Raw genomic sequence first — 19,934 nt, 5'->3', positions numbered from 1 at the left:
GCCTTTTTGATTATGATGTCAGAGTTGTTTCTGAGGCTGTGGATGGCATTGTGTTCTGCACGGCGGAGGTTATGGGGCAAGTGATGCTGCTTTTCCACAATTTCAGCCCGTGCACGTCGGCGGAAGCACTCTATGTAGAAGTCCAGTCTGCTGTTTCGACCTTCAGGAGGAGTCCACCTAGAATCCCTCTTTCTGTAGTGTTGGTAGGGAGGTCTCTGTGGATTAGTATGTTGTTCAGAGGTATTTTGGAAATATTCCTTGAGTCGGAGACGTCAAAAATAGGATTCTAGGTCACCACAGAACTGTATCATGTTCGTGGGGGTGGAGGGGCAGAAGGAAAGGCCCCGAGATTGTGCCCACATATCTATTCAGGGGACACCATCACAGGGCCTAATAACATCAGCCACACTATCAGAGGCTCGTATACCTGCACATCCACCAATGTGATATATGCCATCATGTGCCAGCAATGCCCCTCTGCCATGTACATTGGTCTCTACGTAAAAGAATAAATGGACACAAATCAGATGTCAAGAATTATAACATTCATAAACCAGTCGGAGAACACTTCAATCTCTCTGGTCACGCAATCACAGACTTGAAGGTCGCTATCTTAAAACAAAAAAACTTCAAATCCAGACTCCAGCGAGAAACTGCTGAATTGGAATTCATTTGCAAATTGGATACTATTAATTTAGGCTTAAATAGAGACTGGGAGTGGCTAAGTCATTATGCAAGGTAGCCTATTTCCTCTTGTTTTTTCCTACCCTTCCCCCCCCAGATGTTCTGGTTTAACTTGGATTTAAACTTGGAGAGTGGTCAGTTTGGATGAGCTATTACCAGCAGGAGAGTGAGTTTGTGTGTTTATGGGGGTGGGGGGGATGTGAGAAAACCTGGATTTGTGCTGGAAATGGCCCACCTTAATTATGCACATTGTAGGGAGAATGGTCACTTTGGATGAGCTATTACCAGCAGGATAGTGAGTTTGTGTGTGTGGTTTCTGGGAGGGGGGTGAGGGGGTGAGAGAACCTGAATTTGTGCAGGAAATGGCCCAACTTTATTATCATGCACATTGTGTAAAGAGTTGTCACTTTGGATGGGCTATCACCAGCAGGAGAGTGAATTTGTGTGGGGGGGTGGAGGGTGAGAAAACCTGGATTTGTGCTGGAAATGGCCCACCTGATGATCACTTTAGATAAGCTATTACCAGCTGGACAATGGGTTGGGAGGAGGTATTTTTTCATATTCTCTGTGTATATATAAAGTCTGCTGCAGTTTCCACGGCATGCATCTGATGAAGTGAGCTGTAGCTCACGAAAGCTCATGCTCAAATAAATTGGTTAGTCTCTAAGGTGCCACAAGTACTCCTTTTCTTTTTGCGAATACAGACTAACACGGCTGTTACTCTGAAACATGGTAAGATAGATACAGTGATCCAGGACTAAGTTCCCTCTGAGCTGTGTGGCCATATGGACGCACAGAAGGCTATCAAAGGCCACATAGGCAAGCAGCCACAGAGGCCTAGACTGGAGAGGCACCTCTTTCCCAGCCCCAGAGCTGCTGCAGTAGGGAGAGGTGCCTCTCCCCTGGCCCCAGGCTGCTGCAGCAAGAGAGTCCTTGGGGGAGTCCTCTCTTCCTGCTGCAGACCCAGGGCAGCCAGAACTACAAACCCCTCATCCCTGGCCCCACCCCAGAGCTCGCACCCCCAGCCAGAGCCCTCACCCTGTGCACAGCCACCCTTTGCCCCAGCCCTGAGCTGCCTCCCACATTCTGAACCCCTCAGCTCCAACTCCACCACACATCAACTCTAGACTGGTGCACAGAACAAAATTCATTCCGCACATGGATGTAAAAAGTAGAGGGAACAATGGTCCAGGAGTTCACATCTGTTACCCTCTTGGTGAAATCTACTTATAGAACACACCAGCAATTTGGGGTATTGCCTTGTTTCTCACCATCTGCCCAGAGGTGGGCACTCAGTGCCGTGAGCCGCTCCAGACAGTGTGACAGGGATCATGAGATCAAATAATTTGAGCTTCTGTAAAACAGCTGCATAGAGCCTAATAACTTGAGTTTGATGTAAGTATAGCTTCCAGAAAGGCATCCAGTCTAGACAGGAAGACTTCAAGAGATGCAGAATGCACCATTTCCCTGGTAGTTTGTTCTGATGGTTAATCACCCTCCCTGTTAAAAACCTGGGCCTTATTTCTGATCTGAATTTGTCTGCTTTCAGCTTCTAGCCATCAACTCTTGTTCTGCCTTTCTGCATTAGTTTAAAGAGCATTCAAAGGGAAATCTTGCAATATCTCCAACACCTCTGGGTGGGAGCTGAGGACTTTCCATTGGAGACCCTGGTAGGTAGTTACACAAGGGAAAGGGAGGCAGAGACAGTCAGTGAGAGTATCATTCTCAGCAATCTCCTTCAACATCTGCCCCCTCCATTTAATCCCCTGGTAACCAGGCTCACGTGAGCATTCCCAGAACAGACCTGAGCAGAGAACTCCCGCGTCCTCTTTGTGTCTGCAGTTGTGCTGGCCCCAGCCCCCGGAACGACACGCCCAGAGATCGGATTCATTCCCAGAGCAGTTCACATCGTCCAGCCAGATCTGCCCGGATCCTTGCCCATAATGAGCAGAGACAGTTGCATTGATGGCACGTCCACATCCCAGTTGTTTGCAAACGACATAGGAGTCTGACAGATCCCAGGAATCATCACAGACAGTCCCCCAGCTGCCATTGTAATAAATCTCCACTCTCCCGGCACAACGACCTGCCCCATTCACCAGTCTGATCTGCCGGCTTCCTGCAGGGATAGATCCCAGCTGTTAATATGTATTTTCCTACTGAACAGAAAATGTTTCACATAATCATAGAATATCAGGTTTTGAAGGGACCTCAGGAGGTCATCTAGTCCAACCCCCTGCTCAAAGCAGGACCAATCCCCAACTAAATCATCCCAGCCAGGGCTTTGTCAAGCCTGACCTTAAAAACTTCTAAGGAAGGAGATTTCACCACCTCCCTAGGTAACACATTCCAGTGTTTCACCACCCTCCTAGTGAAAAAGTTTTTCCTAATATCCGACCTAAACCTCCCCCACTGCAACTTGAGGCCATTACTCCTCGTTCTGTCATCTGCTACCACTGAGAACAGTCTAGATCCATCCTCTTTGGAACCCCATTTCAGGTGGCTGAAAGCAGCTATCAAATCCCCCCTCATTCTTCTCTTCCGCATACTAAACAATCTCAGTTTCCTCAGCCTCTCCTCATAAGTCATGTGTTCCAGTCCCTTAATCATTTTTGTTGCCCTCCGCTGGACTCTCTCCAATTTTTCCACATCCTTCTTGTAGTGTGGGGCCCAAAACTGGACACAGTACTCCAGATGAGGCCTCACTAGTGTCAAATAGAGGGGAACGATCACGTCCCTCAATCTGCTGGCAATGCCCCTACTTATACATCCCAAAATGCCATTGGCCATCTTGGCAACAAGGGCACACTGTTGACTCATATCCAGCTTCCAGTCCACTGTTACCCCTAGGTCCTTTTCTGCCAAACTTCTGCCGAGCCATTCGGTCCCTAGTCTCTAGCGGTGCATGGGATTCTTCCATCCTAAGTGCAGGACTCTGCACTTGTCCTTGTTGAACCTCATCAGATTTCTTTTGGCCCAATCCTGTAATTTGTCTAGGGCCTTCTGTATCCTATCCCTACTCTCCAGCGTATCTACCTCTCCTCCCAGTTTAGTGTCATTTTTGTGAGATTTGGAAATGAATCACCTGAGCAAACGACACCGACGTCCGCAGCAATTCCTGCCTGGGCTGTCTCAGACATGGAGTTGTCACAGAGAGTCAGACGAGTCTCATTTCCTGCACACTGGACCCTTCTCAGCCCCACAGGGCCCATTCCTTGCTCAGACTTCGGGGGGTTATAAGCTTTCTCAGCGACTCCGCACTGGAGCTCCCTGCACACCACGCTGGCATCGTTCATGTCCCACTGGTCATCCAGCACTCTGCCCCACACACCACGGAGGGAAATCTCAACTCTCCCATCACACCGGCTCTCTCCGTTCAGCAGTCTGAGTGATTCAGAGCGACCTGGGCTCAGGAGAGATGGGAAATACACTGAATAACAATCTCTCTTATACACTAGAAATAATGCACATGAAATTGTGGACTATTTCTCAATAAGAAGGTATAAGCCAGTGATCAGAGTGTGTCACAGTGTTAAAGGGAACAACCTCTGTCAGAAGACACTTATTCCTATGAATCCATAAGTGCAAGGTGCTATAAGGATTGTAAAACTCTGAGCTTGACACAAGGGCTTGCCAACAGACTCTCTAAATGAGTGAGCAAGGGAATTCCTGCAGATTACTGATTGGGAAAATAGTCTCTCTGTGTGGTGGTGGAATGGCTGCTGAGGTTTGTAGTCACTTTATCCAGGCTTAAATGCTGGAAGCCAGTGAACGGTGTCTGCACAAGCACTGAGCAGGTGGGTTGTGAATGATTTAGGCAAGTTTGCCTTGAAGGATTTTGGCCAATGGAAGAGCAGGGTTCACGGTGGTCAGGAACAGGTTATTGTTGGTAAATTCCCTTAGTTCCCTCTGATCTTTGCTCAGTAGGTGGCAACTTTCTTGGTTCACGTGGATCCAGTGCAGGAGCTCCTAGTGTTAGATGGTTCCCGGCACTGGTGGTTCTAACTGGAGCTGTCCCCTGAAGTGTGGTGTCATCTCTGAGTCCAACGTGAGATTCCAGCTGATCATTTCATAGGACAAGAAGCAGGTTGTGTGTGGGGCGGGGAAGGGGACGTTCTCTGTTGGTGAATATTGTGACTCCCTTGGGATGTGAATCTCAGTCTTTGCGTGTGTCTCAGAATCCGAGAGTCCGACATCAGCGTGGTAAGTTAGGAATTACTCCCCGAGTTCAGACCCAGGTGCAGCCAGGAGAGACTGACAATGTTAAAAGACAACAGCAGAGTCAGTGCAGGGCACACCCACTGGCTGTGTCGGGTACAGTATGTACTAGTATGGCAATCTGACGGGTGCAGTGTGTGCGCACTGGGTCCAACCAGCTCAAGGATCTTGGTAGCCAAATAACATTTCAAGGCTAAGAGTGAAATCCTGGCCCCACTGACGGCAATGGTAAAACCTCCATTGACTTCAGCGGAGCCAGGAGTTCACCCTAAGACTGGACCAGGAGACTGCCTGCATGCAGCTAGTGTAGTGCAGGGGTGTAGCCATGCGTGGGCTGTGGCCCACCCAGTGATCATCCAGGCCCACCCAAATCAGGGCCGGAGCCCCCCGAATCCACAGGCTGGGACTCCCACCCCCAGCTCAGTGTCCGTCAGCCTGGCCGCATCTTTCTTCTGCCAGCGCCATGCGCTGCTTCCCTGGTCTCTGACCCAAGCACTAGCCCTGCAGGGGGTGTGCCTCGTGAGGGCAGGTCTGGGTGGGGCTAGTGCTGGGGCCAGAGACCGGGGCAGCAGCTCCCGGCACCGGCAGGAAAGGGACGTGGCTGGGCTGACGGACACTGAGCCAGGGTCGGGAAGGGTGAGCAGAGCTTGAGCCCTAGTGGGACCCCACTTTGCCCAAAAGGCACGCCTAGGTGACCAGATGTCCCGATTTTATAGGGACAGTCCTGATATTTGGGTCTTTTTCTTATATAGGCGCCTATTACCTCCCACCACTTGTCCAGTTTTTCACATTTCCTATCTGGTTACCTGTGTGCCCTGGGCAGCCTCAGATTTTGGTGCCTGCTGAGTGGTAAGGGCTGGCTGGAAGGGGTGGAGGGAGGAGAGCCCCCCTCCCTCCTGTCCCCTTCCCAGGGCACCGGATTCCTCCTGCACCCCAACCTCTGCTCCTCCAGTCACTGCCCACCCCCGAAAGCTGGGGCCCACCCAAGTTTCCTGTCCTAGGTATGCCACTAGTGTAGTGTGAGGGCAGAGAGTAGATCTGGGGCTTTCCGATCACGGCAGATGGAGCTCGTATAGAAGGCACCAGGTGTTCTTCCTTAGAAGGGATTCTCCTTCCAGCAACTGTAGGAAAAAATCAGCATCTTCATGTGCTGAGGAGTTCCCTATGAGAACCAGGGTCTGGGCTGGGTAGCTAGTTAGGAGAGGCAGGGCAGGGCTGCAGGCAATTCAGTTAGGAATGTCCATAGCAGCCTCTGTGAGAAGCATGAGAACTGCGAGGTTTTTTGCCTCCAGGGTACAAAGGTATCAGTTGTAAAGAGGAGAGTAGACGTCTGTTGAGAGTTCTGGGCAGGGCCACATAGGCTTAGTCATGGTGTGTAATGGCACCAGTGGGATCTGGGATCTGTGGGGGGCAGTCCTGGAAGCTACGTGTCCATTATTAGGAAGAAGGTTGAAATACAGGGCTTCTGCAGTAGCTTTCTATCTATCGAAGGACCCCAGTTCCAGCCAGGCAAGAAGCCCTGTGGAGACTCTGTACATGGATCTGAAGATGGGGCAGAGAGGGGAGCTGAAACTTCACTAAGCAGGAAGGGTCCCTGTGGTGAGGGGAGAAGCAGATGATCACAATGGCCTTTTTGGGTCTTAAAACTCTATGGATCTATACACCCATAAGACGGTCTCCATTTAGCCACAAGAGAACCAGCTTGGCTGGCCATTAAAATTAATTTTCTAGTCAATTATTTTCTTGCAGGGCCATGGCCACTTTCAGTGCCCAGGATGGATAAATTGGGGTTGTGCAGCATCAGGCTGTTGCTTGTATGATCCCTGCCTCATTCACTTTAGAAACTGGAAGGCCTGTGGAGAACGAGCAGGGGAGCGCAGGAAGAACTAGGATGCTCTTGTTAAGAGCTGTGACCGTCATTCAGTACAGCTCAGTTCTGTTCCTGCCTCTGCTGCAGATTTCACAGGTGATGCTGAGCAGGTCTCTGAAGCCAGTTTTTATGGGGTCTGATTTGCAGAAGTACTGAGTATTCACAACTGCTGCTCGGGTCAAGACAAGATGTGGCTGCTCCGTTCTTCTGCAGTCAGGCAGCATGGTCGGGTGGAATGAGCACAGGGCTGCGAGTCAAAACACTGAATTTTATCCTGTCTCCGCTGATGACTCACTGGGTGGCCTTGGGCAAGTCACTTGGCTTTTCTCTCTCCATTTCACCGTCTGTAAAATGGAGCTGTGACATTGCACTCTATAGGATTTTGTGAAAGTATGCTGATGAGTGTGAATATAATGTAACTGAAATATGCTTCGTGCAAAAGGTCTTTTGTAAGGTATAATTGCAAAGTTTATAATCTACTGAGTGTGGTCATCCTATTTGTATAAATGTATCACTCGTGTATCTGAAACTAGAAATTTGAAATATAATTCTGAGGTCCTATTGTAGTTATGCACAGTGTGGGCCATTCATGGTGGTTTGGAATCTTAATAGCTCCCATTAACCAGGAGAATCGACTGTAGATGGCTCTGTTTTACTTCTAAATCTTCCTGTATACTGGCAAGCAGGTAATGAAGTCTTACAGTGACGTGTGATCTTGGCACCTGAACTCGAATCCATCTTTAACCTGGTGCTTTTCCATTGAAAAGGAGGGGTGGGAACCCAGAGAGGAACAAAGGATTCCCGCCTTATGCAAAAGATATATAAGTGGGTGGAAGAGAACAAACTGGGCAGCCATCATGAGAAATCCCCTCGCTATCACCTGAGCTGGAACAAGGGCTGTACCAGGGAAAGGATTGTACCTATGCTAGGTAGGCATCCAGTCTGTGAAAGAAACTTATTGAAACATCTCTGAAGGTGAGATTTTATCTGTATTAGGCTTAGCTTTGCATGTTTTATTTTATTTTACTTGGTAATTCACTTTGTTCTGTCTGTTATTACTTAGAACCACTTAAATCCTACTTTCTGTATTTAATAAAATCACTTTTTACTAATTAATTAACCCAGAGTATGTATTAATACCGGGGGGGGGGAGAACAGCTGTGCATCTCTCTCTCTGAGTGTTATAGAGGGCAGACAATAAGCTTTATTGAGGGTGAAACGGATTTATTTGGGGTTTGGACCCCATTGGGGGTTGGGCATCTGAGTGTTAAAGACAAGAACACTTCTAAAATTGCTTTCAGTTAAGTCTGCAGCTTTGGGGCACGTGCTTCAGACCCTGGGTCTGTGCTGGAGGAGACTGGCATGTCTGGCTCAGCTAGACATGGTGCTGGAGTCCTAAGCTGGCAGGGAAAGCAGGGCAGAAGTAGTCTTGGCACATCACGTGGCAGCCCCCAAGGGGTTTCCGTGATCCAACCTGTCACAGGAGATAATAATAATACTTACCCCCCTACTTCCCTGGAGTTTGGTGAGGCTTTATTAATGTCTGGAGCGTACTTTGAACACATAAAGCGCTGCAGAAATGGTGAGTACTCTCGAGAATCAGGCCTGGAGGGTCTCAGGTTGCTGCCCAATCACCCCAAATAAGTAGCAAGTTGGGAATTTTGGCTTTAATCGTTGTAAGTACAATTTTCAAAAGCAGCTAAATGATGTAGGAGCTTAAGTGCCATTTTCAGAAGTGACTTAGGTAGCAAGAGGGAGAAGTCTGTATGGTTCTTGGGCTCCTATGTTACTAGAGAAAATAGGATTTAAGTCTCCAAGTCACTTAGGCCTTTTGAAAATGTTATTCTTGGGCTTCTAAGTGCCTAAGTCACTTTTGAAATGGACCTCATAAGAGTCTGCTATCTCCTGGGGTGTTATGAAGACAAATTCATTAATGTTTGTGGTGCATTCTCACACTACTGTAACGAGCACAATAGAAAAGCCAATGAAGAAATGAATAATTCTGTATTCAGTGCAGCGTTTGTACGGTCTGTAGAGTGAATAAGGCCCTGGGTCACAGCTTGAATGAGGAGGATAAAAAGAAATATTCTACAGCTCCTCCATCCCCTGAGCACCATCTTCCCTGTGCACTGAAGGAGGCAGGAGCTGGGGGTAGGTGAGATTAATAGGATACGTTCATGCGATTAGACTGTATCATAATGTATATGCAGAAGGGAGGGTGAGGGACTGAATTAACATGATACAGATAACTTTAATTCTGGTATTTTCTAATTCTTGTGCCTTTGACTTTGACTAAATGAACTAAATAATGCTGTTTATTTTTTTATTTATTTATTTTTATAAAAGCTAAATATTAGAGCAGATCAACAACCCAAAATTTTTCCTGTGAAGTATTTTGAATGCAGTATTTCAATTTTTAAACAGATCTGAGATACTGGGATGTGGAAATGGAATGAAAATTTTTGTTTAGACTCTCACTAATATATTGATTCATTTCAACTTCTGGAAAATGAAACATTCAATTTTCCATTCCAGTTTTTGGATGTACAGGTTTGCCACTTCCTCCCCCTTTCTATTTTTTCACACAATCAGAGTAATAGGATTTGAAGAGACCTCAGGAGGTCCTCTAGTCCAATCCCCTGCTCATCTTTTCTTCCACTTTAAAAAGTTAGAAAAAGGTAAAAATGTGTAAGAAAGTAAGAAAGCAGGGGAAAAAAATCTTTGGAGTTTTTTCAATTGGAAAGGTGTGAAAAAAGTAAAAAAAAAAACTCAGTGAGCGAAAGCACTACTTTCTCTGTTCTGTGCTACCAGAAATACCCCCAGGAACTCACGTGAGAGAAAGGAAATGCTGATTTTGAGCAGTTTATAATTCAGCCAAACCTGGAAGGAATCTCACTGCAGGAGGAGAAGGCACCTCCCTGGCCCCAGCACTGACCCCTTCCCAAATTGCAAAGGCTCCAGCCATCAAGGAAGGTGCAAGAGCTTCTCAAGAAGGTGCCGAGAATATTTTATCATAGAAAGTGTGAAGCAAGCTCTATATTGGGAGTCACTACCAGCTTCCCCTCTAATTACTATTGGAGAAGGCTGGGGACAGTGAATCGGTGACATTGATGTAACCCAAAGGACAAAGTGCTGTCCCTGCTCCGCTGCCCCGCGTCAGGACAGAGTTGCTGATGTTTTTACTGGAGAATCCAAGGCTTTCCCCAGTCACAATTGTTCTTTTGTGATGATATTATTGACTTAAATGTTATCTTTAATACATTTACTGTTATTTTCTGTGCTTTAGGATCTAGCTCCCCCTCCCCTTGCTGTGTCCTGAGGTTCCCCTACTCTGGGGCAGCATCACACACTGAGGGGCAGGTGTCCTTAATCCAGCATCTCTCTTGCACTTACCTGAGCAAATCACACCGGCATCATTGTCGTGTGAGCACTGAGAGGCCCCCAGGGCAGTAACAGGGCAATGGCCCAAATGGGTTTCAGTCCCTTTGCAGTGAAATGTGTCTGTCCAGACAGAGCCAGTTCCCTTCCCAAAATACCCTTCTCCTGGGGCTGATACAGCGAATCCGCAGTCCAGCTGACGACAGAGAACGTTGGCGTCTGATAAATCCCAGCGTGAGTCACAGAGGGTTCCCCAGGCACCAAGAACCTGGATCTCCACCCTCCCTGAGCAGGCTGTGCTGCCGTTCACCAGCCGGAACCCTGTGAGCCCAGGGGAGAAGGGAGAAGGGGTTTAGAGAGGGAGCATTTAAGATATTTTATATTAAATAATAAAGAAAAGGAAAGTTGGGGGGATTGAACCCATTCCCATTATATTGAGTTGTTTAGGTTTTACTGGAAGCTGATAGCAGCTTTGTTATCCCAGCTCCCTACAGAGTGAGATCATATTTTTGCTGCACCTGACTCTCGAATACACATCACTGGGATTTTAGAGACATTGTGCCAAATTCTTACGTGAGCATATGACACTTGCATCATTTGCATGTGAGCACGTCTGACTCCCGTGTGATATCCTGGGACAGTACACGAGGTGTGACTCATTCCCTACACACTGGAATTCCTCAGTCCAGATTGGTCCATGTCCTTCTCGGAAATGAGCTCCTCCTGGGATAGATAGAGCTGTTCCACACTCTAGTCCATTACAGATAACACTGGCAGCTTTGAGATCAAAGTGTGCATCACAGATTGTAGCCCAAGTGTCTCCATGTCTTACTTCCACACGTCCTGAGCAGGCACTGTCCCCTCCAACCAGCTGGAGCTGAATATGTCCTAGAAAGCCAATGAAGGATGAAAATTACAAAGGAGCCTTAGGGAATTCGTTGTTCCACTGCCTTAGAACTTTGGCCAAAAACCCATCCTGGTGCAGTGGGACAGTGCAGGCAGCAATTAGACATTTTTTAAAAAAACAATGAACAACAAATGGAGAGAAGGGAGTTCGATAGCAATCGATATACATTGGAAGTTCTGAGATGTAGAAAATTGATAAGGGAAGCTACAGCTAACAGGGAATGCTCCACAGTTGGCAGGGCTAGGAACAATAATGACCATTGTTTTCATTATATTAGGAGTAAAGACAAACAAAACAAACAAACCCTAACAAAGGTGTAGCCCATTACAAATGGAAATGGTAAAATAGTTTATAATGATGCAAATAAGGCAGAAGTGTTCAATAAACATTTCTGGTTTTGGATAAAAGCAGGATGTGTATTCATACTATGTGAAGAGGGTGAACCACTCTGCAGTCTGTTGGTAACTAGGGAGGATGTTAAACAGTACCTAGTAGGGATAAACTTATTTAAAAACCAGCAGGCCTGAATAGCTTATAAAATCTTTGAATAAATAGAAATGTGGGACTGGAAGGAACCTCACGAAGTCATCTAGTCCATCCCCCCACACCAAGAGAGGTTTAAGCATACCTACTCCATCCCTGATAGATGTTTGTGTAACTTGTTCTTCAAAGTCACCAATGACGTGTGTGACGGGTATGGTCACAGAGACCCTCGTGGGACTGTCACCTCATATTCTGAAATTACCTCTGAGCCCATTTTCCCTGCCAGACTGGGACTCCAGAACGCTGCCTTGTTGAGCCAGACATGCTAGCCTGCTGCAACACAGACCCAGATCTGGTCCACACCCCAAAAGCTGCAGACTTCAACCAAAAACTGCTCAGCAGGTCACCTTTCTCCAGCACCCAGACACGCAGTTCCCAATGGGATCCAAATAAATCCCTTTTACTCTGTATAAAGCCTATACAGGGTAAACTCATAAATTGTCCGCCTTCTATAACACTGATAGAGAGATATGCACAGCTGCTTGCTCCCCCAGGTATTAATCACTTACTCTGGGTTTATGAATAAACAAAAGTGATTTTATTAAGAATAAAAGTAGGATTTAAGTGGTTTCAAGTAATAACAGACAGAACAAAGTAAGTCATCCAGCAAAATAAATCAAAAACGCGCAAGTCTAAGCCTAATACATTAAGAAACTGATTACAGGTAAAATCTCACCCTCAGAGATGTTCCAATAAGCTTCTTTCCCAGACTAGACTCCTTTCTAGTCTGGGCCCAATCCTGCCCTCGGTACAGTCCTTATTAGTTCCACCAGACATCTGAGGTGGAAAACAGGGGCTCTCTCATAACTGGCACCCCCGTCTGTCCTGCTCCACCCCTTTTTATAGCTTTGGAACAAGGTGGGAATCTTTTGTCCCTGCCCCTCCTTCTAAATGGAAAAATACCAGATTTAAGATGGATGTCCTGTGAGACCTCATTGTTGATTACCCACAGGCTGGCCCACAAGTAGGAAGGCTTGCAGGTAAATAAACCATCTACAACCAATTGTCCTAGTCAATGGGAGCCATCAAGATTCTAAACCACCATTAATGGCCCACGCTTTGCATAATTACAATTGGACCTCAGAGTTATGCTTCATATTTCTAGCTTCAGATACAACAGTGATACATATATACAAATAGGAGGAATATATTCAGTAGGTTATAACTTTTGTTATGAGACCTTACAAGAGACCTTTTGCATAAAGCATATTCCAGTTACATCATATTCACACTCATAAGCATATTTCCATAAAACATATGGAGTGCAACGTCACAACGGGGATTCCACAACCTCCCTTGGTACCTTGTTCCAGTACTTAACTATCCTTATCATGAGAAAGCTTTTCCTAATATCTGACCTGACTCTCCCTTGCTTCAATTTAAATGGATTATTTCTTGTCCTACCTACCCATCGTAGAAAGAGAGCCTCAAACTGGACACACTGCTCCAGCTGAGGCCTCACTAGTGCTGAGTACAGCAGGACAATTATCTCACCTGTCTTACACATGATGATTCTGTTAATAAAATCGAGAATGACATTTCCTGTTTTCAAAACAGCATCACCCATTTCAGTCTGTGATCCAACATAACCCCAGAACATTTTCTGCAGTACTGCTGCCTAGGCAGTTATTCCCCATTTTGGATTTTTTGCTTTTGATTGTTCCTTCCTAAGTCTAGTACTTTGTACTTGTCTTTACTGAATTTTAATTTACTGATTTCAAACCAATTCTGCAATGTATCAAGGTCATTATGAATTCTAATACTCTCACCAAAGAGCTTGTGACCCCTCCCAGGTTTGTGTCATTCACACATTTTATGAGTTTATTCTCTACTCCATCATCCAAACCATAACAATACAGAGCTCTCCCATGGGCCAGCTGGTGTCCCAATAGCCAGCTGGCCTGGGAGTCTCAAAGCTCTGGGGTCCCCAGTCTGGGGCAGTAATAACAGCCAGAACAAAGTAGGTCACAAAGCAAAGCAAAACAAAACAAAACACACAAGTCTAAGCCTAATACATTAAGAAACTGATTACAGGTAATATCTCACCCTCAAAGATGTTCCAATAAGCTTCTTTCACAGACTAGACTCCTTCCTAGTCTGGGCCCAATCCTTTCCCCTAGTACAGTCCTTGTTAGAGCCAGTAGACATCTCAGGTGGTAAGCAGGGGTTTTCTCATGACTGGCCACCTTCTTTTTCCTGCTTCACCCCCTTTTATAGCTTTGGCAAAAGGTGGGAATCTTTTGCCTATTTGGATCCCCACCCCTGCTTCTAAATGGAAAAGTACCAGATTTAAGATGGATTTCATTATCAGGTGACATGGTCATATGTCACTGTAAGACCCCTAGTCTCCATGCCCCATGGGCTGGCCCACACTTACAGAGGAAGGTTTCAAGTAACTAAGGCCATTTACAACTGACTGTTTCTGGAGCACCCTTAATGGCCACCACTTAATATGTTTACATCAGTGATACAAGTTTATATCTTATTCTCCTAACTCCAGATATAGAAATAATACATGCAAACAAATAGGATGAACACACTTAGTAGATTACAAAATTTCTAATAAAAAGAAAAGGGGTACTTGTGGCACCATGGAGACTAACAAATTTATTAGAGCATAAGCTTTCGTGAGCTACAGCTCACTTCATCGGATGCATACAGTGGAAAATATAGTGGGGAGATTTTATATACACAGAGAACATGAAACAATGGGTGTTACCATATAGACTGTAACAAGAGTGATCAGGAAAGGTGAGCTATCACCAGCAGGAGAGCAGGGGGAGGGAAACCTTTTGTAGTAATAATCAAGGTGGGCCATTTCCCACTTTACAAGAACGGTATGAGGGGATATAAACAAGGGGAAATAGTTTTACTTTGTGTAATGACACATCCACTCCCAGTCTTTATTCAAGCCGAAGTGAATTGTATCCAGTTTGCAAATTAATTCCAATTCAGCAGTCTCTCATTGGAGTCTGTTTATGAAGTTTTTTTGTTGAAGAATTGCCACTTTTAGGTCTCTAATCGAGTGACCAAAGAGATTGAAGTGTTCTCTGACTGGTTTTTGAATGTTATAATTCTTGACGTCTGATTTGTGTCCATTTATTCTTTTACATAGAGACTGTGCAGTTTGGCCAATGTACAGGGCAGAGGGGCATTGCTGGCACATGATGGCACACATCACATTGGTAGATGCGCAGGTGAACGAGCCTCTGATAGTGTGGCTGATGTAATTAGGCCCTGTGATGGTGTCCCCTGAATAGATATGTGGACACAGTAGGCAACGGGCTTTGTTGCAAGGATAGGTTCTTGGGTTAGTACATTGGCCATGTACTAATAAATTTGTTAGTCTCTAAGGTGTGACAAGTACTTCTTTTCTTTTTATGGATATAGACTAACATGGCTGCTACTCTGAAAGCTTTCTAATGACACCATACAAGGGGTACCTCACATAAAACATATTCCAGTTATGTCATATTCATAAACATATTTCCATAAAGCATATGGAGTGCAACATCACACCAGGGACATGATTTTACCTCTGTATACAGTATGGTGAGACTGATACTGCATCCAGTGTGTTGTCCACATTTTAAGAAGGATGTTTAAAAAAAATGGAAAGGGTGCAGAGAAGAGCCACAAAGATTATTTGAGGGCTTGAAAATGTGCCTTGCAGTGAGAGATTCCAGGAGCTCCGTCTGTTTAGTTTTTTAAAAAGAAGACCAAGAGGTGACATGATTATACTGTATAAGTACTTTAGTGTAGAAGAACTTGCGCAAGGACAAAACACTGGTATGTAGAGCCCTCCTTATTCTAGTGGAGAAAGGCAAAACAAGAACAAATGGCTGGAAGTTAAAGCCAGATAAATTCATATTAGAAGTAAGCCATACATTTTCAATAGTGAGGACAATTAACCATTGGAACAAACTAAAAAGGGAAGCAGAAGATTTCATCTAAATACTTCAGGAGGTGAATAGACTGGATGCCTTTCTGGCAGATGTACTTTAGCCAAACAAAAATTATTGGGTTCAGTTCAGGAGTAACTGGATTAAATTTTGTAGCCTGTTACGCAGGAGGCCAGACTATATGATCTAATGCTTCCTTCTGCCCTTAAAATCTATAAAGCTATGTATCTAAAAGGAAGTCAAGCACTCAAACATTCAGAATGCCAGACTCGTGCTGTCCTCTGTAACCTTAATTAGTCCCTTTTGTATTTGCATTGTGATACAGTCTTTAATCACACGATCAAATGCTATTTTTTCCACAGGACCCCTGCCTCATTCAGTGCACAGGACACATGGTGCTGACTGAATGGATGGATGGACGATCAATAGTTCTTTTTATACTCATTGTTCAATGAGTGGCCCCAGCCCTTATGTACTGCACATCATCCAAACTGAACTCCTGAAACAGAATTGTTAATTTCCTCATGGGCTTTTCTATGGCACTCATTTCTATAGTAGCTGAGTGCTTCACAAACATTAAAAAGAAAAGGAGGACTTGTGGCACCTTAGAGACTAACCAATTTATTTGAGCATAAGCTTTCGTGAGCTACAGCTGTACAGCTGCAGCTCACAAAAGCTTATGCTCAAATAAATTGGTTAGTCTCTAAGGTGCCACAAGTCCTCCTTTTCTTTTTGCGAATACAGACTAACACGACTGTTATTCTGAAACAAACATTAAAGAATTTCTCTTTACAACACCCCGGGAGGCAGGGAAGTGTTGTTATCTCCATTTTACATACGGGGAACTGAAGTCTCGGGAGCAAAATCAGGACCTGTACATGGCCTTAATCAATTTGACAAAGGCCTTCAACTCTGTCAATTGCGAAGCGCTGTGGAAGGTGCTGGCCAGATTTGGCTGCCCTCCAAAATTTATTAAGGGCCGAAGGCTTCTTCATGATGAGATGACTGCCACCGTTCTCTGTAATGGCCTGGAGATGGATCCTTTCAGCATCAAAACTGGGGTTCAGCAAGGATGTGTTATTGCCACAACCCTGTTCTCCATGTATTTAGCAGTCATTTTGGTCCTTGTTAAAGACCGCCTCCCCACTAGAGTTGGCATTCAATACAGAATGGATGGGTGGCTTATTAATCTTTGATGTTTCCGCTCAAAGTCTAAAGTCCTCAGGACATCCATTGCTCATCTTCAGTACGCTGATGACTGTGTCATCATCACGCACACTGAGAATGACCTTCAGTCCACATTGGATTTTTTTGCACACACTTACCGAAGCCTATGACTCTTACTCACTATCAAGAAAACTAAAGTTCCCCATCAGTTGTCTTCAGGCCTTGCAAATGACCAACCACAAGTCACCATCGACGGACAGACTTTGGAGAGAGTTGAAGACCTCTATTACCTCGGTAGCCAACTTTCTCAAAATTCAAAAACTGACAGTGAGATCCAGCACAGGATCCATTGCACAAGTGCTTCCTTTGGGAAACTGTTCTGGTGCGTTTTCACAGACCATAACCTACAGAAGGCCACCAAGATACAGGTCTATAAGACAATTGTTATTCCTACACTCCTTTATAGATTCAAAACCTGGGTGACTTATCGAAAGCACCTCAAGAGTCTGGAGTGGTACCACCACCAATGCCTCCAGAAGATCCTTTGCATCAAGTGGAAAGATCGCTGGACTAACACCAGCATCCTCATTGAAGGTAATGTCACCAGCACTGAAGCAATGATCCTCACTCACCAACTCTGCTGGGCTGGACATTGTGTGCGGATGCCAGACTCTCGCCTCCCAAAACAAGCCCTCTACTCTCTGCTCACCCATGGTCAGAGATCCCATGGTAGTCAGAGGAAACCCTACAAAGATACACTGAAAGCGTATCTCAGGAAAACTCATGTGGACATCACAAGCTGGGAGGAGCAAGCAACCAACTGATCACAATGACGCTTCATTCTCCACCAGGCAGTGGCCCGCTTCGAGAAGTGCATTGCCCCTGAAGTTGAAAAGAGAGAGAATGAAAGCAAGAAAAAGAACTCTCTCACAGCAGGCAGCTGACCTGTCAGCAAATGTCTGTACCTACTGCGGGCAGATCTATGGTTCCAGCATCGGACCCCTGAGTCGTTGCAGGGCCCAGATGTAAATCTGTGTCAGACATCATCCTCGAATGGAGGGATCGCCGATGATGGCGATGCTGCTGCTGCAACAAAGGGAGCTGTGGGCTTCCATACTACAGCCTCTGTCACTGTGCATCCCTGATTCACTCCCTAGGCACCATCCAGCCCGTGCACTGATGGAGGCAGGGACCTTGCCAGAGGAGAATGTTGTGGCGACGTTTGGTATGCATCCAACCAGAAATGAAAACTGAAAGCTGGACGAGAAGGGGTTGAGAGAGACAAGGTGGGTGAGGTAATATCTTTTATTGTACCCTCTCCTGTTGGTGAAAGAGACAAGCTTCTGAGCTTACACACAGCTCTTCTCTGTCAGATCAAAAGTTTGTCTCTCTCCAACAGAAGTGGGTCCAATAAAAGATATTACCTCACCCACCTTGTCTCTCAAATATCCTGGGACTAACACGGCTACAGCAACGCTACATATAAGAAGACGACTGTCACTTTTTGGAAAGTTTTTGAGTATTCAGTCAGGACAGCATCTCTCAAAAATTGCTTGGTGCAGAATCACGCTTACCACATGTGTTTGTTCTCAGTGATATCTAGTGCACAGGGCAGTTTGTAGACGGCTGACTGGTTATTTCTGGAACAATCCTTAATTGGCCCAATCCTGAGTCCTTTATTCTGTTTGTACTCAGTCTGTACAAAGCAAACTCACATTACAGTCAATAGCTGATGGCCTGAGGAAGTAACCCGGGGTTTGGCCTATGAGCTGGCCCTGCACCTATACCCAGGGAAGACAGGGATTAGTGACAAGAATGGACATAACTATAAGGACCATGGAAAGACTCATCTTCCTGTCCAAACTTCAGCACAGGCATGTGGAACTACTCTGCCAGCACGGCAGGGGTTAAAGGGAGCCTTTGGGCCCAGCTAGCCCCATCCCGCTGTACCTGCAGCCAATGCCAGGCCTGGGCGGAGAAAAGGAGAGAGCCTGGCTCACTTGAGGGCTGACTGGCGAAGAGGCTGGAGCTATCCGCGTCCCTACCTGAGGGGGAAGGGTCACTAGCCTACCAGTGGAGGCAGCCACCAGGGAGTAATCACTGTCTCCCCAGCCAAGGGAGACTGTGGAGGAGAGCTAGGAGCCTCTGGCAACTGAGGTAACTGGGTCCCTGAAGCCCAGAGACATTGTGGGGTTCAGTCTCACCAAACTTGTGGCTGCCCCATCTGAAAAACTTTGGGACTGCAGCACGGTGCCACCAAACATCCACGAGAGGACGCTATAGGATGCAAGTCACCCAGCAAACTGGACTAGAGGGGCCATGCCCCAAACAAAAGGGACAGTGGTAGGAAGTAGCCCTGGGAAGGGGATTTTGACTCGCTGCTGCTGGGAGGTCTCCCCTATTCAGGGGTAGATGCATGCAGGACCCTGGGCTGGGACCCAGTGGAGAGGGAGGGCCTGGGTTTTCCTGCCCCACTGCCTAAAAGACTGAGACAAATTGACCTTGAAAACAAGGGGCTGGAGGTCAGGGGCACCAACCACTAGGCAGCCCAGCCCTTCACGCGCCCTGTAACAAACCTGAAGTTTATTCCCACTACAAATGTGCAGCTCCAGCTGGGATGCCCACTCCCAGTTCCTTCCCACTGGTTCCCAGTCCCAGACTCCTTCTCCACTCAGTCCCAGTCTCCCCCAGCTCCCAATCTCCTTGCTCAGCAAGTCACAGTCTCTGTCCCCCGACTCTTGTTCTATTTACCCTGCCGAGCCCGTAATAGTCTCCTCCCCCTCCCTCCTCCCAGTCCCCTTGCCCAGCCAGTTTCCATCTCCCCCTTTCTCTCCCAGTCCCAGTTTCTTGCTTCTCACCAGTATCTAGTCTCAGAATGTCCATCTGTCCCCCGGCCACCCAAAGGCTCCTTGTCCCCATCTACCCTCCTCCTCTCATCCTGGTCTGATTCTTGTCCCTTCTACATTCAGTTCAGGTGGTTTCCCTTCTGCACTGCCTGGGCCCAGTAAGGGAAGACAGTCTCCCTGGGACAGAGTGCCGGGAGCCAACAGATGAGCCTGCACTCTGATTGTGATGCTGGCAGATCAGGTGCCAGTTCATGCCAATGCCCCAGGTCTCACTGAAAACTTACAGATGGACAGCCTGGCCCATTCACGTGTGTATTAGTATTGATCAAAGTGATTATTAAATGTGTAAATGTATAAGAGTGTTTAATTTTCAAGAAAGCTAACAGGATGCTATTTGCATTGTTCTCACTTATCTGTAT

At 46.3% G+C, this 19,934-nt stretch overlaps 1 protein-coding gene across 1 annotated transcript in view; it reads right to left on the bottom strand.

Moving 5' to 3' along the window:
* Positions 1–19,934, bottom strand: part of LOC311526530 (antigen WC1.1-like) — a gene marked incomplete at both ends in the record, with an annotated part of 60,557 nt that overhangs the window by 15,900 nt on the left and 24,723 nt on the right. The window contains 3 exon segments of the mRNA XM_084639685.1: positions 2,489–2,803; positions 3,770–4,087; positions 10,166–10,471. Coding sequence (XP_084495811.1) covers positions 2,489–2,803; positions 3,770–4,087; positions 10,166–10,471 — 939 coding nt within the window.

The sequence above is a fragment of the Lepidochelys olivacea genome (genome assembly GCF_965140295.1).
Source record: "Lepidochelys olivacea isolate rLepOli2 genome assembly, chromosome: 1".
NCBI lineage: Eukaryota > Metazoa > Chordata > Testudines > Cheloniidae > Lepidochelys > Lepidochelys olivacea.
The sequence above is the reverse complement of the archived record's forward strand: the minus strand, read 5'-3'. Positions and strand labels throughout refer to the sequence as shown.